This window comes from Papio anubis, chromosome 7 (genome assembly GCF_008728515.1).
Source record: "Papio anubis isolate 15944 chromosome 7, Panubis1.0, whole genome shotgun sequence".
Lineage (NCBI taxonomy): Eukaryota > Metazoa > Chordata > Mammalia > Primates > Cercopithecidae > Papio > Papio anubis.
In genome coordinates, this window is record NC_044982.1 from 108,522,343 (window position 1) to 108,542,400 (window position 20,058).

General features: G+C 46.3%; 1 protein-coding gene across 6 annotated transcripts in view; it reads right to left on the minus strand.

Moving 5' to 3' along the window:
• Window positions 1–20,058, minus strand: part of ARNT2 (aryl hydrocarbon receptor nuclear translocator 2) — a 202,018-nt gene that overhangs the window by 24,952 nt on the left and 157,008 nt on the right. For all 6 annotated transcript variants that reach the window (XM_031668435.1, XM_017960858.3, XM_017960857.3 and 3 more), the window contains exons 12-14: window positions 15,009–15,160; window positions 3,976–4,048; window positions 3,091–3,214 (exon numbers count right to left, since the gene is read on the minus strand). In XM_031668435.1, coding sequence (XP_031524295.1) covers window positions 3,091–3,214; window positions 3,976–4,048; window positions 15,009–15,160 — 349 coding nt within the window. The remainder of the gene's footprint in view (window positions 1–3,090; window positions 3,215–3,975; window positions 4,049–15,008; window positions 15,161–20,058) is intronic.

The following is a 20,058-nucleotide window of genomic DNA, read 5'->3' on the forward strand; positions in this document are numbered from 1 at the left end:
CACCCGTAATCCCAGCTACTCGGGAGGCTGAAGCAGGGATAATTGCTTGAACTGGGGAGGTGGAGGTTGCAGTGAGCTGAGATCACGCCACTGCACTCCAGCTAGAGTGACAGAGCAAGACACCATCTCAAAACTACAAACAAACAAAATAAAAATATAAATAAAAATAAGATAATAAACTTAATACAACCCATTTTTTTTCCTCATGTATTTAAGGTTTTTGTGGTTTGGGTAAATAAGAAACACATTTTCTTTGTAACTGCTCCAGGACATTTGAAGGGTATAACATTATATATAATAATATGTATTATAATATTATATATAATTGTATTTAAAGATATTTGACTCTAGTTTTCAGTCTTCTATATTTTTCTCCATTTTATTATTTTGATCTATGTGACCTGTTAAAGATGGAGACAGGCCTACTGAGATCTTCCACTATAATGTGGCTTTATCAGCATCTTCCTGTGATTCTAATTATTTTGGCTTTCACATATTTCAATGCTTATGACATCTGTATCTTCACTTTAGGTTACATCTTGTATCTGAATAAATTAAGCCTCTCTGCTCACTGGACAGTTTGAATTTTTCTTTGGCAACACTGACGAACCTACTTTCCTTCTTGGGTTTGCAGAGCATCTCCACCACCCCTTCTTTCAGGTTAAATCGTTCATTTCAGTTTGTTTTTGTTATATCATATTTTGGCAGCATATTATTCAGGAGCTATTGATTGGGAGTCAACGTATTTAATTATTCTTGATATTCGCTGATGATAAATCTTCATCTATTTATAAATACTACACCCATTCTAAGTCTGGATCCTTGGTGAAGAAATCTTTAAATTTCTTGATTTGAGGTTTTAGACTCTAAGTTTTATTTATTGTTTCTGTCTTTCGTATCTTCTAATAATTTTTACATTAATTTTCAGTGTTATTAGTTTCGTTTTTCATCCTTACTGCTTTTCCAACCTATCATTTCTGTTCTCGTGTTCTATATTTTGATTCATTTCATAAACAAGTACAATTTTACAAGTAGTTTTTTTGCAAGCAGAATATGTAGATAGTGCATGTCTGTGAACGTCTTTCTGTTGTCCTCCAAATAGGAAAGCAGCTTGGCTGGTGGAAAATTTCAGGGTCACATATTCTTCCAAATTCTCTATTTATTCCTGCGTCCACCCTGCCCCCGCTGCCCCCCCACCCCCGCCACCCCGCCGCCACCGCCACCTTCCTAAGTCTTCTGGTATTTAATATCTTGGGGAAGGCTAACAAAAGATTTCTCTTTGTAGGTAAGGTAATTTTTTTAATCTCAACATTTGCAGGATTTTTTCTTCCTTTCTTCAAATTTAAAAAAGTAAATACAACAGATCATGTGTAGGTGTGAGTTTCTTTGAAATTTTTGTTTAGTATTCATTGAGCTCTTTCACTTGGAAAACCTAAGTTTTTGTATTTTGGGAAAATTCATGTTTCTTTCTAATTCACTGACTTGGATTTCTGCAATATTAGCCTGTTTTGTACTGATCCATTTTATTAAATATCACTCTCCCCACCTCAATAACTCATTTTCAGACATGCAGGCTGGCCTGGAATCACCTAGAGAAGAGATACTGAAGATTCTCTGAACCTTCTCCTCTTTATCAGAAAAATTCATTTCCAAAGGAGGACATTTGTTCTCATTCCTTCCCTTGGACCCTTCCCCCCTCTTCTTTTTTCTTGTCTGTCTTTTTTTTTTTTTTTCTGTTTTGTTAACTTTATGGAAAAGTGTCTATATTTGGATTTCTCTGGGACGCTGTGGGTCTCTGGTCAAGTATTTCAGGCTTATCTGGAGAGAAAAAAACCTTTTAGATGTGCTGTTGTCTCTTCTTACTGGATGAAATGATATTTCTCTAGAAAAGTCGAGGAAATACTGATGTGGGTGGGTGGCCATGGGAACCAAGAGCCGGGAGCTCCCCTGTTGTGCTGAGGGGTCTGGTTTTTGTTGTGTGTTGACAATGGGTCTTGGTGCTGCACTGGCATCTGCTGCCCTAATGGGAGGCAGCTCCAGCACCCGGAAGCTCTGACTTTCCACCAACATGCTGGCATCAGGAGGGCTGAGGTGTGCTCCCTCATCACCTTCCACGGGCCTGTCTGTCCTCACCTCGGGCCTCACTGTCTTCAGCTTGTTAGCCCCAAGGGGACAGGATTGGGCTTCTCTTCCAGTGACGGAGTTCCCCATGTTTCCTCTTCACAAGCCAACTGGTTTCTCCCTTCAACTCATCCTGACTCCGTTGTATCTTGTGAAAATTCCTTGACCACATGAAAATAGAATCCTTTTTCTGATTTTGGAACCAACAAAGATCTTTCCAAATTTTGTATTTGGTTAATCTCAGTCATAATCTGAGTGGGAGGGCGAGGCAGCTGGACTTGCTGGCCCCATGCGATGCCTTAAGTTATAACCGCACCATCTCCTCTAACGGCAGTGCTGACATAGGTAGACAGCCTAATGACCACCACAGAGGATTAATCACATGAACTCTACGCAACTGACAAAAAAAGATTGTCTAATAATCTGGAAATACGTTCATAATAAACTGTCGTGAAAAAAACTAAGCTACCGTGAGCTCAATTTCATGTAAAAAAAGAATATATATGTGTAGAAAAAGAGAAAAAACATACTTTAAAAAGTTAAACATGGTTACATCCAGGTGGTAGGATAGAGGATCATTTTTGTTTTTCTTTTTTACTGCGTATTTTGATGTCAAAATGTGGTCCTCTGTGTGTTAGGAATTGAATTTCAACTTTTTACAGAGACATGTCTTTGGCTTAATAAAACTAAACAGCACAATGGAACAATAGAGCTCATTTGTTCCAACTCCTCAAATTTTAATGATGGGATGCCAGGTCCCAGGTTGGTTACCCTGGATAACTGGTATATAACAGGCAAGGCCAGGAGTAGAGAGAATCCATTCCAACTCGTGTATTTTTATACCCTGCAATGGTTACTCTAAACTCACCTTCCGTGGCCCCCTCTTACTAACAGTAGCTGTCGGTAGATGGCCTGAAAGCAACTGTAAACCCCACACTCTCAAAACCTCAGTGCCATTTGGAAACTTACATGCACTGATTCCTGCAAACATTTCAGCAAACCGAGGATCTCTTTCCTGGGAGAAGATTGCATCCGCCTTTTCCACGGACTTCCCAGCCTCATGAACACTGGCTGGTAGGTTGGGGACGGGGACCTGTTTGCACATTAAATAAAACACAAGGGCAACTCATGCGTAAGGCACAGAGTGTGTGTCCCCAGGAGCCACCAGCTCTCCTTCATCAGAGCCCCCTCCCTCTGGAATCACTGGCATTTGGGGCTGGAACATTTTATCAGGTGGGAAGCTTTTCTATATGTGAAAGCCAAGAACAGCCGGTGAGGGGGTTGGGGGCAGTGAACTGAAGGTCACAGGAAGGATAACAGAGTCACACTGATTACTTTCTTAGAGCGAGAAATGAACAACAATCAACTTACTCTAAATATCAGGAAAAGTGGACATCATGTGGAGATAGGAGAAGGAAAGCAGACAGAGCCGGTGAAGAGGGAGGCTCAGAGCATGACAGGAAGAGGCTCATTGAGGAAGAATGGGACATAGGCGGTGGCAGGGAAATGGCCAAGAAGCCAGGGGGCCCAAGGGGATCAGAAGCTGCTCTTGTTGGTCTCTGAGTATACTCATACTAGAGTTCACGCATGGTCCTCAGAAATGTCCTTCAGCCCTTGGGTTGACTATGGCCCCTGGTTCTTCACCTGGTACTCACACATTCTTCATGGCTGAGTTCTGTAGGGAGGAGTGACAGCAGCAGATCCCCAGGGGACCTGTAGGTCTGCTCTTTCCATTGTAGTGTGTGGATGGGGCAATCCTTTGGGCTGAGGGGCTCAAGCTCAGGGCTGAATTGAGTCCCCAGTCCATTGGGCTGGAGACAATTCCAACAGGGAAAGGGTTTTCCAGAAACTCACCTGGGATAAGTCGTATGATGACAATCCATCTCTCTGGTGCACTTCTAATTCTGCCTGCTGTTGCTGAAGTTGCCTGTGAAACAAGAAGACAACAAAGAGGGTCATGAAGAACAGAAGGGATGACAATAGGGCTAAGCCAGGACTTTTCCCATACCTCAGAGGCAGGGTGGGTGATACCCAATGGATCTCTACATTGTTTTCCATTTTTAATTATTTTATTTTATTTTTAATGCCCTAAATCAAGACTCCAGACATTGCACTTCATGTTTAGGCTACCACACTCAACTATTTAAGAAATCAATTTTGATGTGTGACTTCATTTTATGCAGGGTCAAAAGATACAACAGAACAAATATTTTAAGGCAAATTCAGAAAAGCAGTTGGGTTTAATGCCGAATGAAGCAGTTGGCTTCAGCTAACACTTAGCCATAAACGGGCGGGTGTTTACATTATCTCATCCAATCCTCACACTATGCTTTCACAGTGGTTATTCTACCCTCATATTAAAATTAAGAAACTGAAGTTCAAAGAGGTTAAGTGGTTGTCAAGGTCAGCCAACTGGCAAGTGGCTATGACAGAACAGAGCCAGGGTCTGACCTGACACTTCTGACTCCAAGGGACTTTGCTGCCTGCTCCATTTGGGGAAGAAAAAGACTTGCTGGAGGAAATGACGGCTTTAAGTTTAAAAACTGGGTTGTTTTCAAGAGAAAGTGAACTCTATAGCTCAGAGCCTAAAAATGGGGCAAATGACCGGATCCTCTTCAATTGTAAATATCATTAAGGAGGACAGGCAAAAAATTATTAGTGGTACTATGCAATTCAAATTACTAACAGACATTACTCCCAGCCCAGCAATCAATTTAAAGCATATGAACAGACAATTCAAGCTAAATAAATAAATAAATAAATAAATAAAAGGACAAATATACATGTACTGTATGTACATATAATAACATATATATAATAGATATAATAAGCAAGTTAGGGAAACATTTTGCCATTACAATAATCAAAATAAATGTAAATTAAAACACCTTTGAAGTATAATTTTTCAACTGCTAAGTCAATAAAAATATGTTTCACATGGTGGCTTTGCACTGAAACTACCACGGTCACACGGTGTTGGGGAAGTGTGCATGGCACGACCTTTTCGCAAAACTATGGTGACATGGATGAGGGACTGTGGACTTGCTCACACTTTCACACTCTCCCAGGTGGTCATCCTGCTGCTGGTCTGTAGTAAGGAAATTATTCAGTGGAAGGAAGTAAGAGCTACCCATGCAAAGTTGGCTGTAATCAGGAATGACTTTGTAAATCCTGCATATTAATTTCCTGAGTGACTATTCCATAGCACTGACAGCAACCACTGTGAAGACCGTCTGGAAACACAGGAAGGTATGATGAAAGGTGTGGAAAAGTTCAAGTGCAGCACAATATATTATGCACGCTGCAAATATGGCCACAAACATCATGTGGGTGAGCAAAATTTAACACCAAGAAAAATAATCTCTCAAGTGTCTGCATTAATTAGGAAGGTTATGTATGGATTTCCATTGTTTACTTCCACTGTCTATTTTGAAACAAGAAGGATCACAGTGGGTCTCCTCTGACATGTTCATGGTCCCACTTTTATCACCCATGGCTGTGTCCTGGACCAGGTGGTGGGGAACCCCCTGGAGGAACTGCAGACAGGCCACCTCCCTTCATCTGGGTCTGGGATGCAGGGAGGGCTGGCTAGATATTCTGTGGATAGGAAGCGAGGGGAGGGTGGGAGAGGAAGCCTTTGTTATCTAGGATGAGGAAGTGGCTGGTGGGGAGGGGCAGGTGTGGAAGGTGCTCCAGCTTCCTGGGGAGGAACCACCAGGAATGCATGGCTAGAACACTGTAACAAAACTGTAAACAAACTGTAACAAAAGCTCTAACAAAATTGTAACTGTCAGCAAAAGCACAGGCTTGGTGAAAATGTGGAGGCCCCCGCCCAGGAAGAGGTGGTGTGTTTGGCGACTGTGGAAGGAAGGCAGGGGTAACACCTGCACCCACCCCTGTGCATTTGCCCCGGCCCCCTGCTAGATGCCTGCATTCATCCCAGCTCACCTTAGGCTCACAGTCACCTTGGAAGTGGGTGTTCTGTTTTTCTAATTCCCTTTCCGCATGAGGAAACTGAGGCCCAGAGATGCTAGAGGTTTGCAGAAAATAGATGGCACCCTCAAAAGGGATGATTAAAGAAGGTTTAGGGAAGGGGCTACTTAACAGGTATGGCCATAAACGTACAGGTGTTTACATTATCTCATCCAACACCCACACTAAGCTTTCAGAGTGCTTACTTTACCCTCAAGTTAAAGTTAAGGAACTGAAGTTCAAAGAGGTTAAGTGGTTGTCAAGGTTGGCCAATTGGTAAGTGGCTATCACAGAATAGAGCCAAGGCCTGATCTGATACTTCTGATTTCAAGGTGCTTTGCTGTCTGCCCCATTTGGGAAAGAAAAAGCTTTCATAGATGTTATACTAGGATGGTGAAGAGCCCCTAGGCTAGCAACAACAGGAAGCCATCATCATCCCTAGGGCCAAAGGGACAGAAGGAGTGAGCAGCTATCAGACCTGTGAGAGCTGTGGTGAGCAAGGCTGCCTAATACCTTTTCCTCTTCCACTCTTGTTCCTTTGTCTCCAGTCAGTCCCTCCACTGGCCAAACTTAACCAGGACAGACATCAAGGGATCCCATTTGGCCCTTTCCACAATGCCTAACTTCAATCTTCCTCCCAGGCAAACAGGCAAGGCAGAGGGTGCACCAATTGTGTGTGGTAGAAACACAACCACCAGGCTGGTAAGTGGTGAAGACTGAGCAAGACTAGATTTTCTCATTCCAAGTGTAGGCTGTTTGGATTACATAAAAGATGCATTGCTATTTGCTGACTCTTCTCAGCTCCTAAGAAGCAAATGCACACAAGTGATCTGGTCCACAGCTCCTCTGATAACAGCAAGGCCTGGTACATCATTTCTTTTGACAGGCAACTGGTCAGTCTCTGTTTGACTTTCTCTGCTAGAGAGCTCACTACGTTTTGGGGCAGCTTGCTCCATTTGCAGACAGAAATACTTATAAAAAGCATGACCCCTAAGGAGCCCAAATGCACCTCCCTATAACTTTCATCTGGGGAACAACTTCTGCCCCTGGAGAAACATAAAATAAGTTGGGTTCTGTTTCTAAACTCTTTTTCTCAGCATTACAAAAGATGTATGATCTCAACACCACTTCCTCCTCTGGCCATGCCTTCTGTGCTGATGGCCCTGGTGTGTGTGTGTCCCCACCATAAAGGAAGGTCTCCTCGATGGGAACCCCAGCTGGAGGACCTGGTGAACATTCTGTTTTGAGTCCAGCCCAGAGGAGTCATTCATTCAGTGAACCGTACGGAACTCTATTGCCAGGCACTGGGGCAGACCGATGACTCAGAACCCACAAGATCCCTGCCCTCATGGAACTGACAGTCTCCAGGGAAAGACACACGTGGGCAAGCAATTACAGTGTGGTGAGTTAAGATGACGCCTCAGGATGAACAAGATTCTATCCAAGGGTACAGTCTGCCTCCTAATGTCAGTGTGGGAGCCCAGATAAAAGGAAAAGGATAAAAGCAGAAGCATGTGATCTCCCACCAGGCAGTCTCAGCCCATGCTTGTTAGACTAGCAAAGTGGGAGCACCAGAAATAATTTTCCAAACAAATTGGTATTCCAGAAATTGAAAAAGGAATCAATATTCAATAGAAAAAAAAGCATTCCTTTCTATACCTCCTTATTCTTACTTTATGACTTTTGTTTTGTTTTGCTTTGATTCACATCTTGGGGGCACCATCACCTTCCACTGAATGTAGGGCTGATGGCCAGTATTTTGTCAACATTTTCACATCTCTGCAGTATCCTCCCATTTCAGAGATAAAGCAACTGAGATGTAACGATGAAAGTGTAGATGTAAGTGTCCAGGGTGTGAACTAAGTGTCCAGAGTAACACGGTTAGAATGTAAATGATGCATCCAGGGTGACATGGCTAGAATGTAATTGATGTGTAAAGGATGCAAACGGGTGACATGGCAAGAATATGGAACACATAGGACTCAAACCCAAGTCTGTCTGGCTGGAGACCTTGCACAGTTTTTCCTCTGTCCTAAGCTGCTGCCCTAGCCCAAGAGACATACCCATGGCTATAACATGGACAGTTATTCCACGTCTCCCATTCCAGTACTTTGGGCATCTTGAGCCATAGGAAAGAGAAAAATCTGTTCCTTGGGACTTTGGTGGGGTTGAAGCAGTGAACTCCCCATGATGGCAGCAATCCATGAACCATTTTCTACCCCTTTCCCAGAGCCCTACCTTCAACCCACAAACATTTTCCAGGAAATGACAACCACTCCTACCTGCAACTCAGGCTGTGCCCAGCCCAGGCCCAGAATCTCGGAGACAGGATAGGATCACTGTGTGGAGTTGTGTAGCTGTGCCACAGGTGCCTGGCCAAGGGGCAAAGTGGGGGCACAAACCCAGCCCTCTCCATTCACACACCTTGGTGCAGATCTGTGTTTGGGGAGGGCCCATGTTTCTAATGTGCATAAAGGCCATGATAAGGGGTCTTGGTATTAGGCTGGGGGGTTGCTTTCAGTTCTGTTCCTCTTTGGGCTCCTAGACCAGAAAAAGGTCCTTTCACTGGAAAGCAGAAAATCAGGTCACAGGTATGGCTAGCAAATCCCCAGGACCCTAACCACTCTGGCTCTGTGGTCGGAACATCAGCATCTCCATCCCACAACCTTTTGGTTTCTGCTTCCATAGCTGAGCATGTGTGGAAGAGAAAGTGCTGACCTGCAGGCTGCCCCATCCTGAGAAGAGCCCTGGGGAGTTTTCTCAGACATTTCACAGCAATGGTATAAAAATAAACCTTGGTGTGCTTGCAAATTCCAGAGAAGGAGAAAGCAGGGCTGCTCAGGAGAAAACTGACTGACAGCACATGCGAGGGAAGTGGGTTCCTACCACAGCCAGTGCTGCCCTCCATTAGCTGGGCTACAATGGCTGAGGAGTAGAAAGTGAATGCTTCAAGCCCGGCTTCCTGTCGGCGAGGTGCAGGAGGCTGGGCAGATGCTGTCAATTTTCCCTCATGCTCCCTGGACAGGGGTTTTTACTCAGCCTAAGTGAGTAAGAAGGCATGAAGTGGGCATTCCGAGGTCACTGGAATCATGTCCCTGGGAGTAACTGGAAGCACGCTGGGAGGAGTCTGGGGATGGAGGCTAATAATATCCATCCTGGTTGAGCACCATCTGCATGTCTATTGTGAAGCACTCGAAATGCTTGTTACAGGGTTTGGAATTGATTTGATCAGGGCCAGAGAGCAGCATGGTCCAGTCATGCATGTGTGTGTTAGAGCTCGCTTCCTGGCCATGTGGATTGGCTCAGCAGGGGCCTGATGGAAGGCAGGGGAGATGGTCAGTGAGACCGATGATTGTGATGGGGGCAAAGGCCTCAACCAAGGCAGTGCCAAAGAGGTAGAGAAGGAGATGCGCTAGAGAGAATCCCAGTTGGAACCAGGGGCTCTGGTTCTGTGCCAGGTTGCCTGTTGAGGTGAATGAGAGGGAGGGATCCAGGATAGCTCCCAGATCTAGGGTTTGGTGACTGGGTGTTTCAGGCCCTTACTGCCTCTATGCTCTGCAGAGAACAGGAATGCAGCCTTTCCTTTGACTTCTTTTGTACCCACCCCTATGCTCCACCACCTGCCTAGGACCAACCAGGTGGCCACTGCTAAGCATGACAAAGGAGACATGATGGTCGGTCGGCTCAAGAGAGACTCAATCATGATTCTGTGCATGGTGGGGTTTTAGAAACACATGCACACACACACACCCACACACACATGAGCCAACAGGTGTGGTTATGACAACATTGGAACAATGCTGTGACAGGAAAGAGGACTTGGCCTGAACAGACGCAAAGAGATAACTTCAGATCACTTCCCTAAAAAGATGTCAGAAATGAAGAAAGCACAGCAGCTAGGTTGTGCCCAAGTAAAAACACTGAAATGACTCAAGCTAAGAAACAGCCCCAAAAGAGTGTTGGCCCCCAATGCCAAGGCACGTTTCAAAGCTGTGGTGTGTGACCAGTATGTTAAATCAGTCTGGGTTTTTCTGGACTTCATTCCATATTTGATGGAACAGGAGAAAATGCAAGGGTGTTGAAGAGGTCTTCTTTGTAGTAACTTTACACAAATGTTTGACATTAAACACTCAATTTCTCCAGGAAGTTTCTTTTGGATGCTTTTGACTGAAAGCAACCAAGCTTGCAAATTGCCCACACTTCACCCTCGCCATCCCCTTCCATCAGCACAGAGCATTTAAGGATCTTTTCATAACAAGTCTGCCTACTGCTGGCAAAGTCTCGCCTCCCAAATTCAAAAAAGAGCTAGCCAGTTCACATTCATGGTTGTCACTGCCCTCTACCGTCCACAGTAAACTTTTTCAACCAACTTCACCAATGCAGGACCTTTCAGTTCAGAGACACAGACTGAGGATTCCGGTGTAACTATGTCCTGAGGGGGCATCCTGATCCATGTAACCTCACAAACTGCAACAGCGACTTTCCAGAGGAACTACATAGGCCAAACCCTATACAAGATGGCTTTTCTGTTATCTCAGTGCTGCCTGACTTTCAGGAAAAGAAAGCAAAACCTCAGCCCCAAGGGTGGTTTTCACAGGGGGATATTTACTTTTCTTGGAAGCCCCCACTGCAGTGCTACCTCCTGGGGATGCTTTCTCCGAGGCCCCGAGGGGAAGTATTTATTCTCTGCCCCCACTGCATTTTACCTGTCCCTCCCGTCTGCCCCTTCTTACGTTCTCCATGTTACTGGAGCTCAAGTCTTAGCTTGGAGTGGCTGGAACAAGGGGCCATGACAGGAGGTGTGAGCCTGGGACAAAGCTGTGGCTTGAACAGATGCTAAGCAGATCCAGGCTGGCATTTAAAGCTATGGCTTGAACAGATGCTAAGCAGATCCAGGCTAGCATTTTCCTCCTCCTCTCCCTTTGGGGCTCCCACCGCCCTGCACCTGGCTCCTTCAGGTCAGTGGGCACACGCTGTTACCCTGTCTCAAGAGCTCCTGAAAGGCCCATGCTCAGCATCCTCCATAACACACCTGTTGAACAAAGAAAGCACCATGGAATCCTGAGCCCTGCTTACTTTTACTCCTGTTTCTCAAGCGTCCCTATTTTCTTCAAGGCTGGGCCACATATGAGCCTGGCACTGGTGGTACCTCTCTGCTTCCTGAGTAAAGAAGAACCACCCTTTTCCCATGTTGGGAGAAGTGAGACAATAAAACATCCTTAATTTGGCCAAGCTAACTGAGTTTCACCAGATAAAATCAGAATGGAAAATAGTAAAATAGTATTATCTTTTTGCATACCTGGAACTGTGATTTAGTACATTTGTTCCTGCTCTACTTACAACCAAGAAAGTCTTGACTAGAAGGTAAAGGTAAAAAAAGAATCAGAGCATCAAGTCAGCCAAGGGTGACATTAAGAAAGAGGAGCTGGTCGGACAGAGTCTGGGGAGAATGACCAGTGAGAATAGGTTATTTCATGTGGGTTATCAGAGGCTTCTGCGAAAACAATTTCAACACCTTCAGGGCTAAAGCAAGGCTGTAAGGGGCTAAGAACAGATGAATGGTGAAGAAGGAGGTTCCCACAGACACGTCTGGCAGGGCCAGGTGGGATGGGAGCTTTGGTGGGTTGGCCTGACAGGGATTCTCCAAGATCAGGAAGTCAGGTGTCTATGTGAAGGCCCGAGAAGGAGCCAACAAGGAGGATGAGACAAGAAGGGAGGGTCATGGGAGTCCAGGGGCGTGCAGGGAGATGAAGAAGGTGCAGGGTTTGGCCCTGGAAGGAGGAGTCTTTGCCCCTGCTAGGAGCCGGAAATGGAGGAGGAGGGCATTGAGATAGATACACTCATGAACAGGAAGAGAATCACCAGGAGGGTCCTGGTGTCTCTGGTTGTTGGAAGGCAAGGTGATCTGCCCGGAGTTAAAGGAAGAACGCAGGCAGGGCATTTAGGAGACCAAACATAATCTAGGGCTGCAGGCAAGAACTGGCCCAAGAAACTGCCAAGTCGCTGCAAAGGGTGGAAGGGTTGCGTTGCTACTGCTGCTGCTGACAATCACAGTGATAGCTACTGCAGACCACATTTACCGGGGCCGACTCAGCCTGCTATCATAGTAGAGTGCTTCATATGCAGTAGCTCCATACAGAATCTGCAGAATAATTCTATGATTCTGGGCCAGTAGTTCTGTCATTCTCCCCATTTTACAGATGAAGCAACTGAGGCTTAGAAAGAGTAGGTGACTTGCCCAGTTGGGAGCTGGGGTTGGAATCCAAGTCATCATCTAATTAAACTAAAGAGCTTCTGCACAGAAAAACAAACAAACACAACAACAACAAAACTATCACTAGAGTAAACAGACAACCTACAGAATGGGAGAAAATATTTGCCAACTATGCATTTGACAAAGAAATAATATCCAGAATCCACAAGGAATTTAAACTAATCACTAGAAAAAAAACAAACCCCATTAAAAAGTGGGCAACGGGCATGAACAAGATACTTCTCAAAAGAAGACATAGAAGCAGCCAACAAACAGACGAAAAAAATACTCATTGCTAATCACCAGAAAAATGCAAATCAAAACCACAATGAGATACCATCTCACACCAGTTACAATGGCTATTATTAAAAAGTCAAAAAATAACAGATGTTGGCGAGGTTGCAGAGAAAAGAGAATGCTTACACACTGATGATGGGAATGTAAATTAGTTCAGCCATGTGGAAAGCAGTCTGGAGATTTCTCAAGGAACTAAAAACAGAATTACCAGTCAATCCAGCAATCCCATTACTGCATTACTGGGTATATACTCAAAGGAAAATAAATTGTTCTACCAAAAAGACGCTTGGACTTGCAGGTTCACTGCAACACTATTCATAATAGCAAAGACAAGGAATAAACCCAGGTGCCCATCAATGGTGGGCTGAATAAAGAAAATGTGGGGTGGGCACGGTGGCTCACACCTGTAATCCCAGCACTTTGGGAGGCCAAGGCAGGCAGATTGCCTGATTCCAGGAGTTTGAGACCAGCCTGGGCAACGTGGCAAAACCCCATCTCTGCTAAAAATACAAGAAATCAGCTGGGCATGGTGGTGCATGCCTATAGTCCCAGCTACTCGGGAGGCTGATGTGGGAGAATCACCTGAGCTCAGGAAGTTAAGGCTGCAATGAGCCCAGATAGTGCCACTGCACTCCAGCCTAGGTGATGGAGTGAGATTCTGTTTCAAAAAAAAAAAAAAAAAGAAGAAGAAAATGTGGTATATAAATGCCACAAAATATGTAGCCATTAAAAAGAACAAAACCATGTCCTTTGCAGCAACATGGATGCAGCTGGAATCCATTATCCTGAGTAAATTAATGCTGAATCAAAAGAACAAATACCACGTGTTCTCACCTGTAAGAGGGAACTAAACATTGGGTACTCACAGACATAAAGATGGGAATGATAGACACTGGGGGGACTACTAGAGAGGGAGGGTGAGAGGGAGGCAAGGGTTGAAAAACCACCTATTGGGAACGATGTTCACTCCTTGGGTGATGGATTCAACTGAAGTCCAAGCCTCAGCATCATGCAATATATCCATGTAACAAACCTGCATATGTACCCCCTGAATCTAAAATTAAAAACAAATTCCAGGTCATTGGCCCCCTGAGAGGTCTTGCATGGACTCATCTGTCCAGCTCTGTGACTTCTGGCCCAGGAGCAGGGTAGAGGCTGAGGACTCAGAGGGTGGTGTTGCCTAGAAAGAAGGTTACTTTGTGGGGCCCAGATGGGAACTCCCAAATCCGAGGGGCTCAGGGACGGCAACAGAGGGCAGAGCCAGGCAAGTTCTGAGAGTGCCAGTAGGCGGTGGTGACCACCTGGAGGCTTCAGAATTCCGGGGAGGCTACCGAGAAGGGATGTCAGCAGATGAGGAAGAGGAGGTGGTAGGGTTGGAAATAGGTCCCCCAACCGAGTGCTGAACCAGGGAAAATGGTGGATGCTGGTGCCACTGACTATGATGGCGAGACATGGGGACAGTTTTCCAGATGCCAACCTCATCTCACACCCTTGCATGCTACAGTCCTCCCGACACACTGGCCATGGCTTCCACATGCTTGCATTTGCTTGGACATCCTTTTGTCCAAATGTCTTTGTGTTGGTTCCTTGGCCTTGTATATCCTTGAGATTAAATGCAGAGGAGGTATGACCTGTTCAAGGTCATGCTCACTGTGCTGGAAGTTGAACCCAGTGTCTGGCCTGTAGCTTGACTTCCTTTAATCTTTACAGCAACCTTATGAGGGAGGTGAAGAGAGGAAGTGACTTGTTCAAGGTTGCACAGCCAGGAAGTGGTGGGGTCAAGGTCTGCTAACATGCATGGGACATAGGAGTGGTGACTCCAGCAGAGATCTTGGGATCCTCGGGCCCTGGGCAGGGAGGAATGCTTCCATGGCTGGGCAGCAGGGAAGTCATGTGTCCTTGAGGTGCCTACACCCAGGCCACCTGTCCCATTCTCTAGAGCTGTCAAGAGGCTCAGCCTCACTTCGTCCACCCCCGGCTGCAGCAGGACCAAGAAACCAGGCACAAGCAGCTGCTGCAACAGGGAGCAACATGGGACGGCCCAGCAGAGCTCCATTTGGCTGGGTTCCATGCTCAGGGGGAAGAAAAGAGGAACAGAAACTGGAGCACCTTGCACTGAAGGGAAGGGAGTGTCATGATCATCACTCATTCTTTTGTTTCTCACAAATCAGGAGGGAAATGAGAAGGAGGAACATGGGAGGGAGACAGTGATGGGGACCTACAGTCTCCTCTGTTCTTAATCCTGCAGGGATTTCCAGCTGCAGGGAGAGGCGGCAGGGAGAAAAGAGCTCCAAATAAAATTGCCAGCTCTGGACCCAAGCAAGCGCATGTGGATTCCAGGAGAGGGAAACAGTGGAGTACATACTTGACGTTGGTGTTGGTGCAGATGATGTACTCAATCTCATCAGAATAGGGATTCTGGAATGTGAAGCTGCTGGTGCGGATCAACATCCACTCCCGGTTCTTGGTGCGAAATCGATACATGACCGACAGTACTTGGCCTTTCAGCTTAACCACCTGAGAAAACATTTGGAGAAGGAAGTCAGCAGGAGGAAGGATGGTGCCAAACGGGAGGAGGGAGAGGCTGCAGGCAGTGGGGTTGTGGCGGGGGACAGCAGGATCTCAGAATAGGGGCATTGTGGCTAAAAGACAGTAAGAGAGGGAGAGCAGTTTTGCAATGGGAACTCCTCCGCCTACCTCCTGGTGAAACGGGGTGCTGCATTTGGGTCATTCTGTAACCACAGTATGAGAAAGCAACCATTCAATGCCTGCTTCATAGTAGGACTTTTAATTTAGCTTTTACAAATCAGATCATGAAAACTCTGCAAGCCAGAGCGTTTTTCTTTTTGCCTTGGTTGCTAGGATACTCTGGGTTTGGTGCTCTCCACTCACCCTCAAGTTATCTCACTCAGGTATGTAGCTACATTGTATTCACAGATTTATTTCTTGCTACCACAACATACAAGATGCTTAACCTCTGCTTAACATTGTAAAATGGAATCAATAGACTCTCTGATAGGAGACATAATGAAATGATCACTTTCCATGGATTATTTATTTATTTATAAGTTTCTATGTATTACACTTTGATGTTGTAATATGATTTCAAATGTATTGCTTCAGAAATAGCCTCACGAGTTTGGTAAGATGAGTTTTCTTATTTACAGCTGATAATACTGAGACTCAGGGAAATTAAATAAGTCATCCAAGATCAGATAACTTTGGTGGAAAAGCTGGGACAGGAAGCAAGATCTTACTTCCAAATCACAATATTGTCCCTCTGGCTACACAGATCTCCCCTTTGTTCTATTGAAAATATGCTCCAGCCTGGCCATCATGGCGAAACCCCGTCTCTACTAAAAATACGAAAACTAGCCATGCCCCATGCCTGTAATCCCAGCTACTTGGGAGGCTGAGGCAAGAGAATCGCTTGAACCCAGGAGGCAGAAGTTACAGTGAGCAGACATCATGCCACTGCTGGCCCCCGCCACAACCCCACTGCCTGCAGTCTCCTTATCCAAGGGGGCTACAATCCAAAACCCCCAGTGGATGCCTGGAATTGTGAATAGTACCAAACCCTATAGATGCTATGCTGTTTCCTACATATACATACCTATGATAAAGTTTACAAATTAGAAACAGTAAGAGATTAACAACAACTCATAATAAAATAGAACAATTATACCAATATGCCAGCATCACTATTCTTGCACTTGTTTGGTAGCAAACGCAGTGTGGAAACACTGGCCAAAGGGAGGAATCACATCCCAAGCTGGACAGAGTGGGAAGGCACAAAATTTCATCATGCTACTCAGAACAGCACACAATGTAAAACTGATGAGTTATTTCTGGAATTTTCCATTTAATATTTTTGGACTGTGGTTGACTGCTGGTAACTGAAATTGTTGAAAGCATCACAGCAGGTAAGGGGGGGCTGCTGTGCACATCACAGGCACATGCAGCAAACCAGACACCGGAATACGCATGCATACGTGCAGAAGGTAGCATTCGGGTGCGCTTCTCATGGTTGAAGCACAAATGGAAGAAGGGATATAAATGACTGGTGGGACTAGGCCTGGGTGTGATTACACCCCCCAGGACAAAATATGGCGAGCAGGAGTTCTCTCCTCCACAGGCATGTGCAGACCCCAGATCAGGGCTGGCAAATCTCTGGGCCATGGCAGTCGGGCTTGCTGACTGAGAGATCACAATGTGACCACAGATTAGAATGGGGACTTGGTCCCTGCGATCAGGGAAGGCCTGATTCACCCATTCCTCACACCCACCACACTTGTGGTCTATTCTTCGGTGGTGTCTGTCGTCTTGGCCAGACTGCACTCAGCATGGGGACAGGGACATCTTGGTCACCTGTGTCTACTCCATGTCTATCCTCAAGCCCTACAAGGAGCAGGCTCTCAGAGCACACTTCCCACAGGGACTCAATGGTGTGCTGGCCCCACAGCTGGGGATAGCCATCCCTCTTCCACACTGTCCCCGGGGGAAGCCAGACAAGATCTGGGCCTGCGGATGTCAGGTAAAGCTCCCTGGTGGGAAATCCCTGAGTGATAAATAAACGAAACCAAGAGCTCTGGGAGGGTGGGCAGCTGTTCCAGACACCACAGGGGAGGAGGCTGAGCTGTGCAGTAGGTAAGGCCGGGCATGTCTGCGGCTCCAACAGCAACCTGGCTCTTTCCTTGTGGGGCTGGAGGTCAAGGCCATGTGCCTCTCAGGTCAGCATCCAAGGGGGACTTCTCTGTGTCTGCTCCAAAAACAGGGGACATAGGGAGTCACTGTCCACATTTTGAAACCCACATCTTCTGCAGTCTGAGGAAGCACAGGAAGGGTGGTCCCTTTTTTTGTTTGTTTCTTCTAACTAGAATGCCTGAGATAGTGTGAAATTTGTTAGCTCCACGCAACTAGCACACAGAAGGCACCACCTTAGGAGCTGTGTAAAGGGAAGCTCAGCCTTAGGAGCTGTGGAAAGAGAACAGAAGAAGGGAGCCGGCAGTTCTGCACCCTCCTGGCTCCAAGTTATAGGCTAAGCACCTTAGACATGTTGTCTCAAGCAGTCCTCACAACAGCATTTTGTGAACCTGGAAACTGAGCCTCAAAGGAGTTGAATACCTTGCCTAAAGCCTTATGACCTTAAGCCTAGATCTACCTGTCTCCAAAGCCCTTTACATAAATTCCTATTGCCAATACACATTCTCTGTCCCCAAAGAGCCTCTCAGCCAGCAGGTGAAGGATCAGTGTGTAGATAACTGTAACCCAGAGAGAGTATGCTTGATGCCACTACAGAAACACAGATGAAATGCCATGGGGTTACCAGGAGGGTGAGGAGAGATGGCCTGCGGTCAGGATCTGAAGACGGCTCCTGGAGAGAAATGGGGTTTCTCTCCAGTTGGAAGAGGGTAAAGTGTTGGCAAGTGAAGATGTGTGGGGAGGGCTCTCCTGGCAGAAGGTACAGCATGGGTAAATGTTGGGAGGCTGGGAAACCTGACATGTGATGGGGGATTGGCTATGCATGGTACAGGTGACATGGTCCAGGCCCTCAGACCAGGGCGATGCACGTGGCTGTGCTTAACCCAGGTGCAATGCAGGAGATGGCCAAGGCCAAGCATAAAACCTGGCTTAGCCTGGCTCTTCATGGAAACAGCCCCCTTCATCATCTTCCTCATCATGGAAGGTGCCTGAGCGGAAAGGAGGCAGGCGAGATGGCAGCCTGCTTTCACTTTGACGGAGTTCAGCTCTTTTTGACTTATAGGTAAACTGCTCGGAGAGGGAAACCAAGAGCAGACGCAAGTTTCCTGGTCCCCGGCTGGCTCCCTGTCACCCCCTCAAACTCAAATTCCTCACAAACAATCATGTTCTAAGGGCCTCCTGTCCAGACTATTCAAGTACTTTTGTTTAAATCCAGAGTTCAAGAGCTGGCTCTTAGCTGACGTAGCCACCTCCCTGCTTCTGCGAGAAGAAGCCACTTCCCTTTATCAACATTTGACCCCCACCTCAGCTATCAGTGGGGAGACCAAAGAACACAAGCACGGGGCCAAGGCACGGTGTGCTCCAGCATGTCCCTGCAGCTGCTTGGCCGCTGCCCACTGTGCTCTGTGGCGGGGGCTGGGGCTGGGGCTGGGGCTGGGGCTGCCGGCATTGCTGTCTCGGCCTCCCCTCCTGCTGGAGGAATGTGGTGGCTGCTCTCTGAGTGAGAATTACTTAAGCTGGGTATCAGGGTGGGATCAGATGTTAAATTCCTTCTTCGTCTTTTCAAAACCCCCCGGGTTCTGACAATGTCAGCAGTCTGAAGCCTTGGGTATGCTGTTGGATGGAGAGGCCTGTGTGTGGGGTGGGGTGTCGTAATTGGATGCATTGGAGGCAGGCAGGCCTGGGTTCTGCGACCTGGGGCAGGCAACTGCACCTCCCAGTGTCTACTGTGAAAAAAATGAGGAAGACAACACTTACTGTATAGGTTTGAGGATTACATAAGATAATGAAACGGGTCTGGCCAGTTACTGGGCACAGAATGGAGGCCCCCATCACTGTTAAAGCTCCATTTCCATTAACCCAGAAAAATGAAGCACACCCAACCCAAACCTGACTATGCTAAATGATGCAAAGTTTATCATAATTTCCACATAGTTAGCAAACATATGGCACAAAAAGGCATCCTCTTACAATGTTTAACCATTCCAATTCCACATTTTTCCAAAATGAAAATCAATTGCTATGGGTTTTGATCCATTTAGATTGCTTTGTTAAGAGCCACCCTTGTACAGGGCTCTACACTCAGTGGTGAAGATGAGGATCAAATGCACAGATGAAGGCTGGGCACAGTGGCTCATGCCTGTAATCCTAGCCCTTTGGGAGGCCAAGGCAGGCGGATCACTTCGGGTCAGGAGTTTGAGACCAGCCTGGCCAACATGGTGAAACCCAATCTCCACTAAAAGTACAAAACCTAGCCAGGCATGATGGCACATGCCTATAATCTCGGCTACTCGGGAGGCTGAGGGGCACGTGTATCACTTGAACCCAGAAGGTGGAGGTTGCAGTGAGCTGAGATTGTGCCACTGCCCTCCAGCCTGGGCGACAGAGTGAGACCCCATCTCAAAAAAAACCAATAATAATAATAATAATAATAAAGCACAGACGTAATGAAGTCTGCCCATAGGGAGGTCAGGTTCTGGTAAGGAAGACAAAAAAATAATCCCCCAAACAAGCCAATGGACAAATAAATAAAACTGAAATAGTTGCTGTGAAGGAAAACAAGGGACTTAGAAGGAGGCTGGGGTGATTTTCCTAGGTAGGGTGACCACTGAGGGCATCCCTGAGACAACATGAGTAGAAAGCTGAAGGATAAGATGTCAGTCACGTGAAGAGTGAAGGAAAGGCATTCCCTCAGGGGAACAGCACGTGCAAAG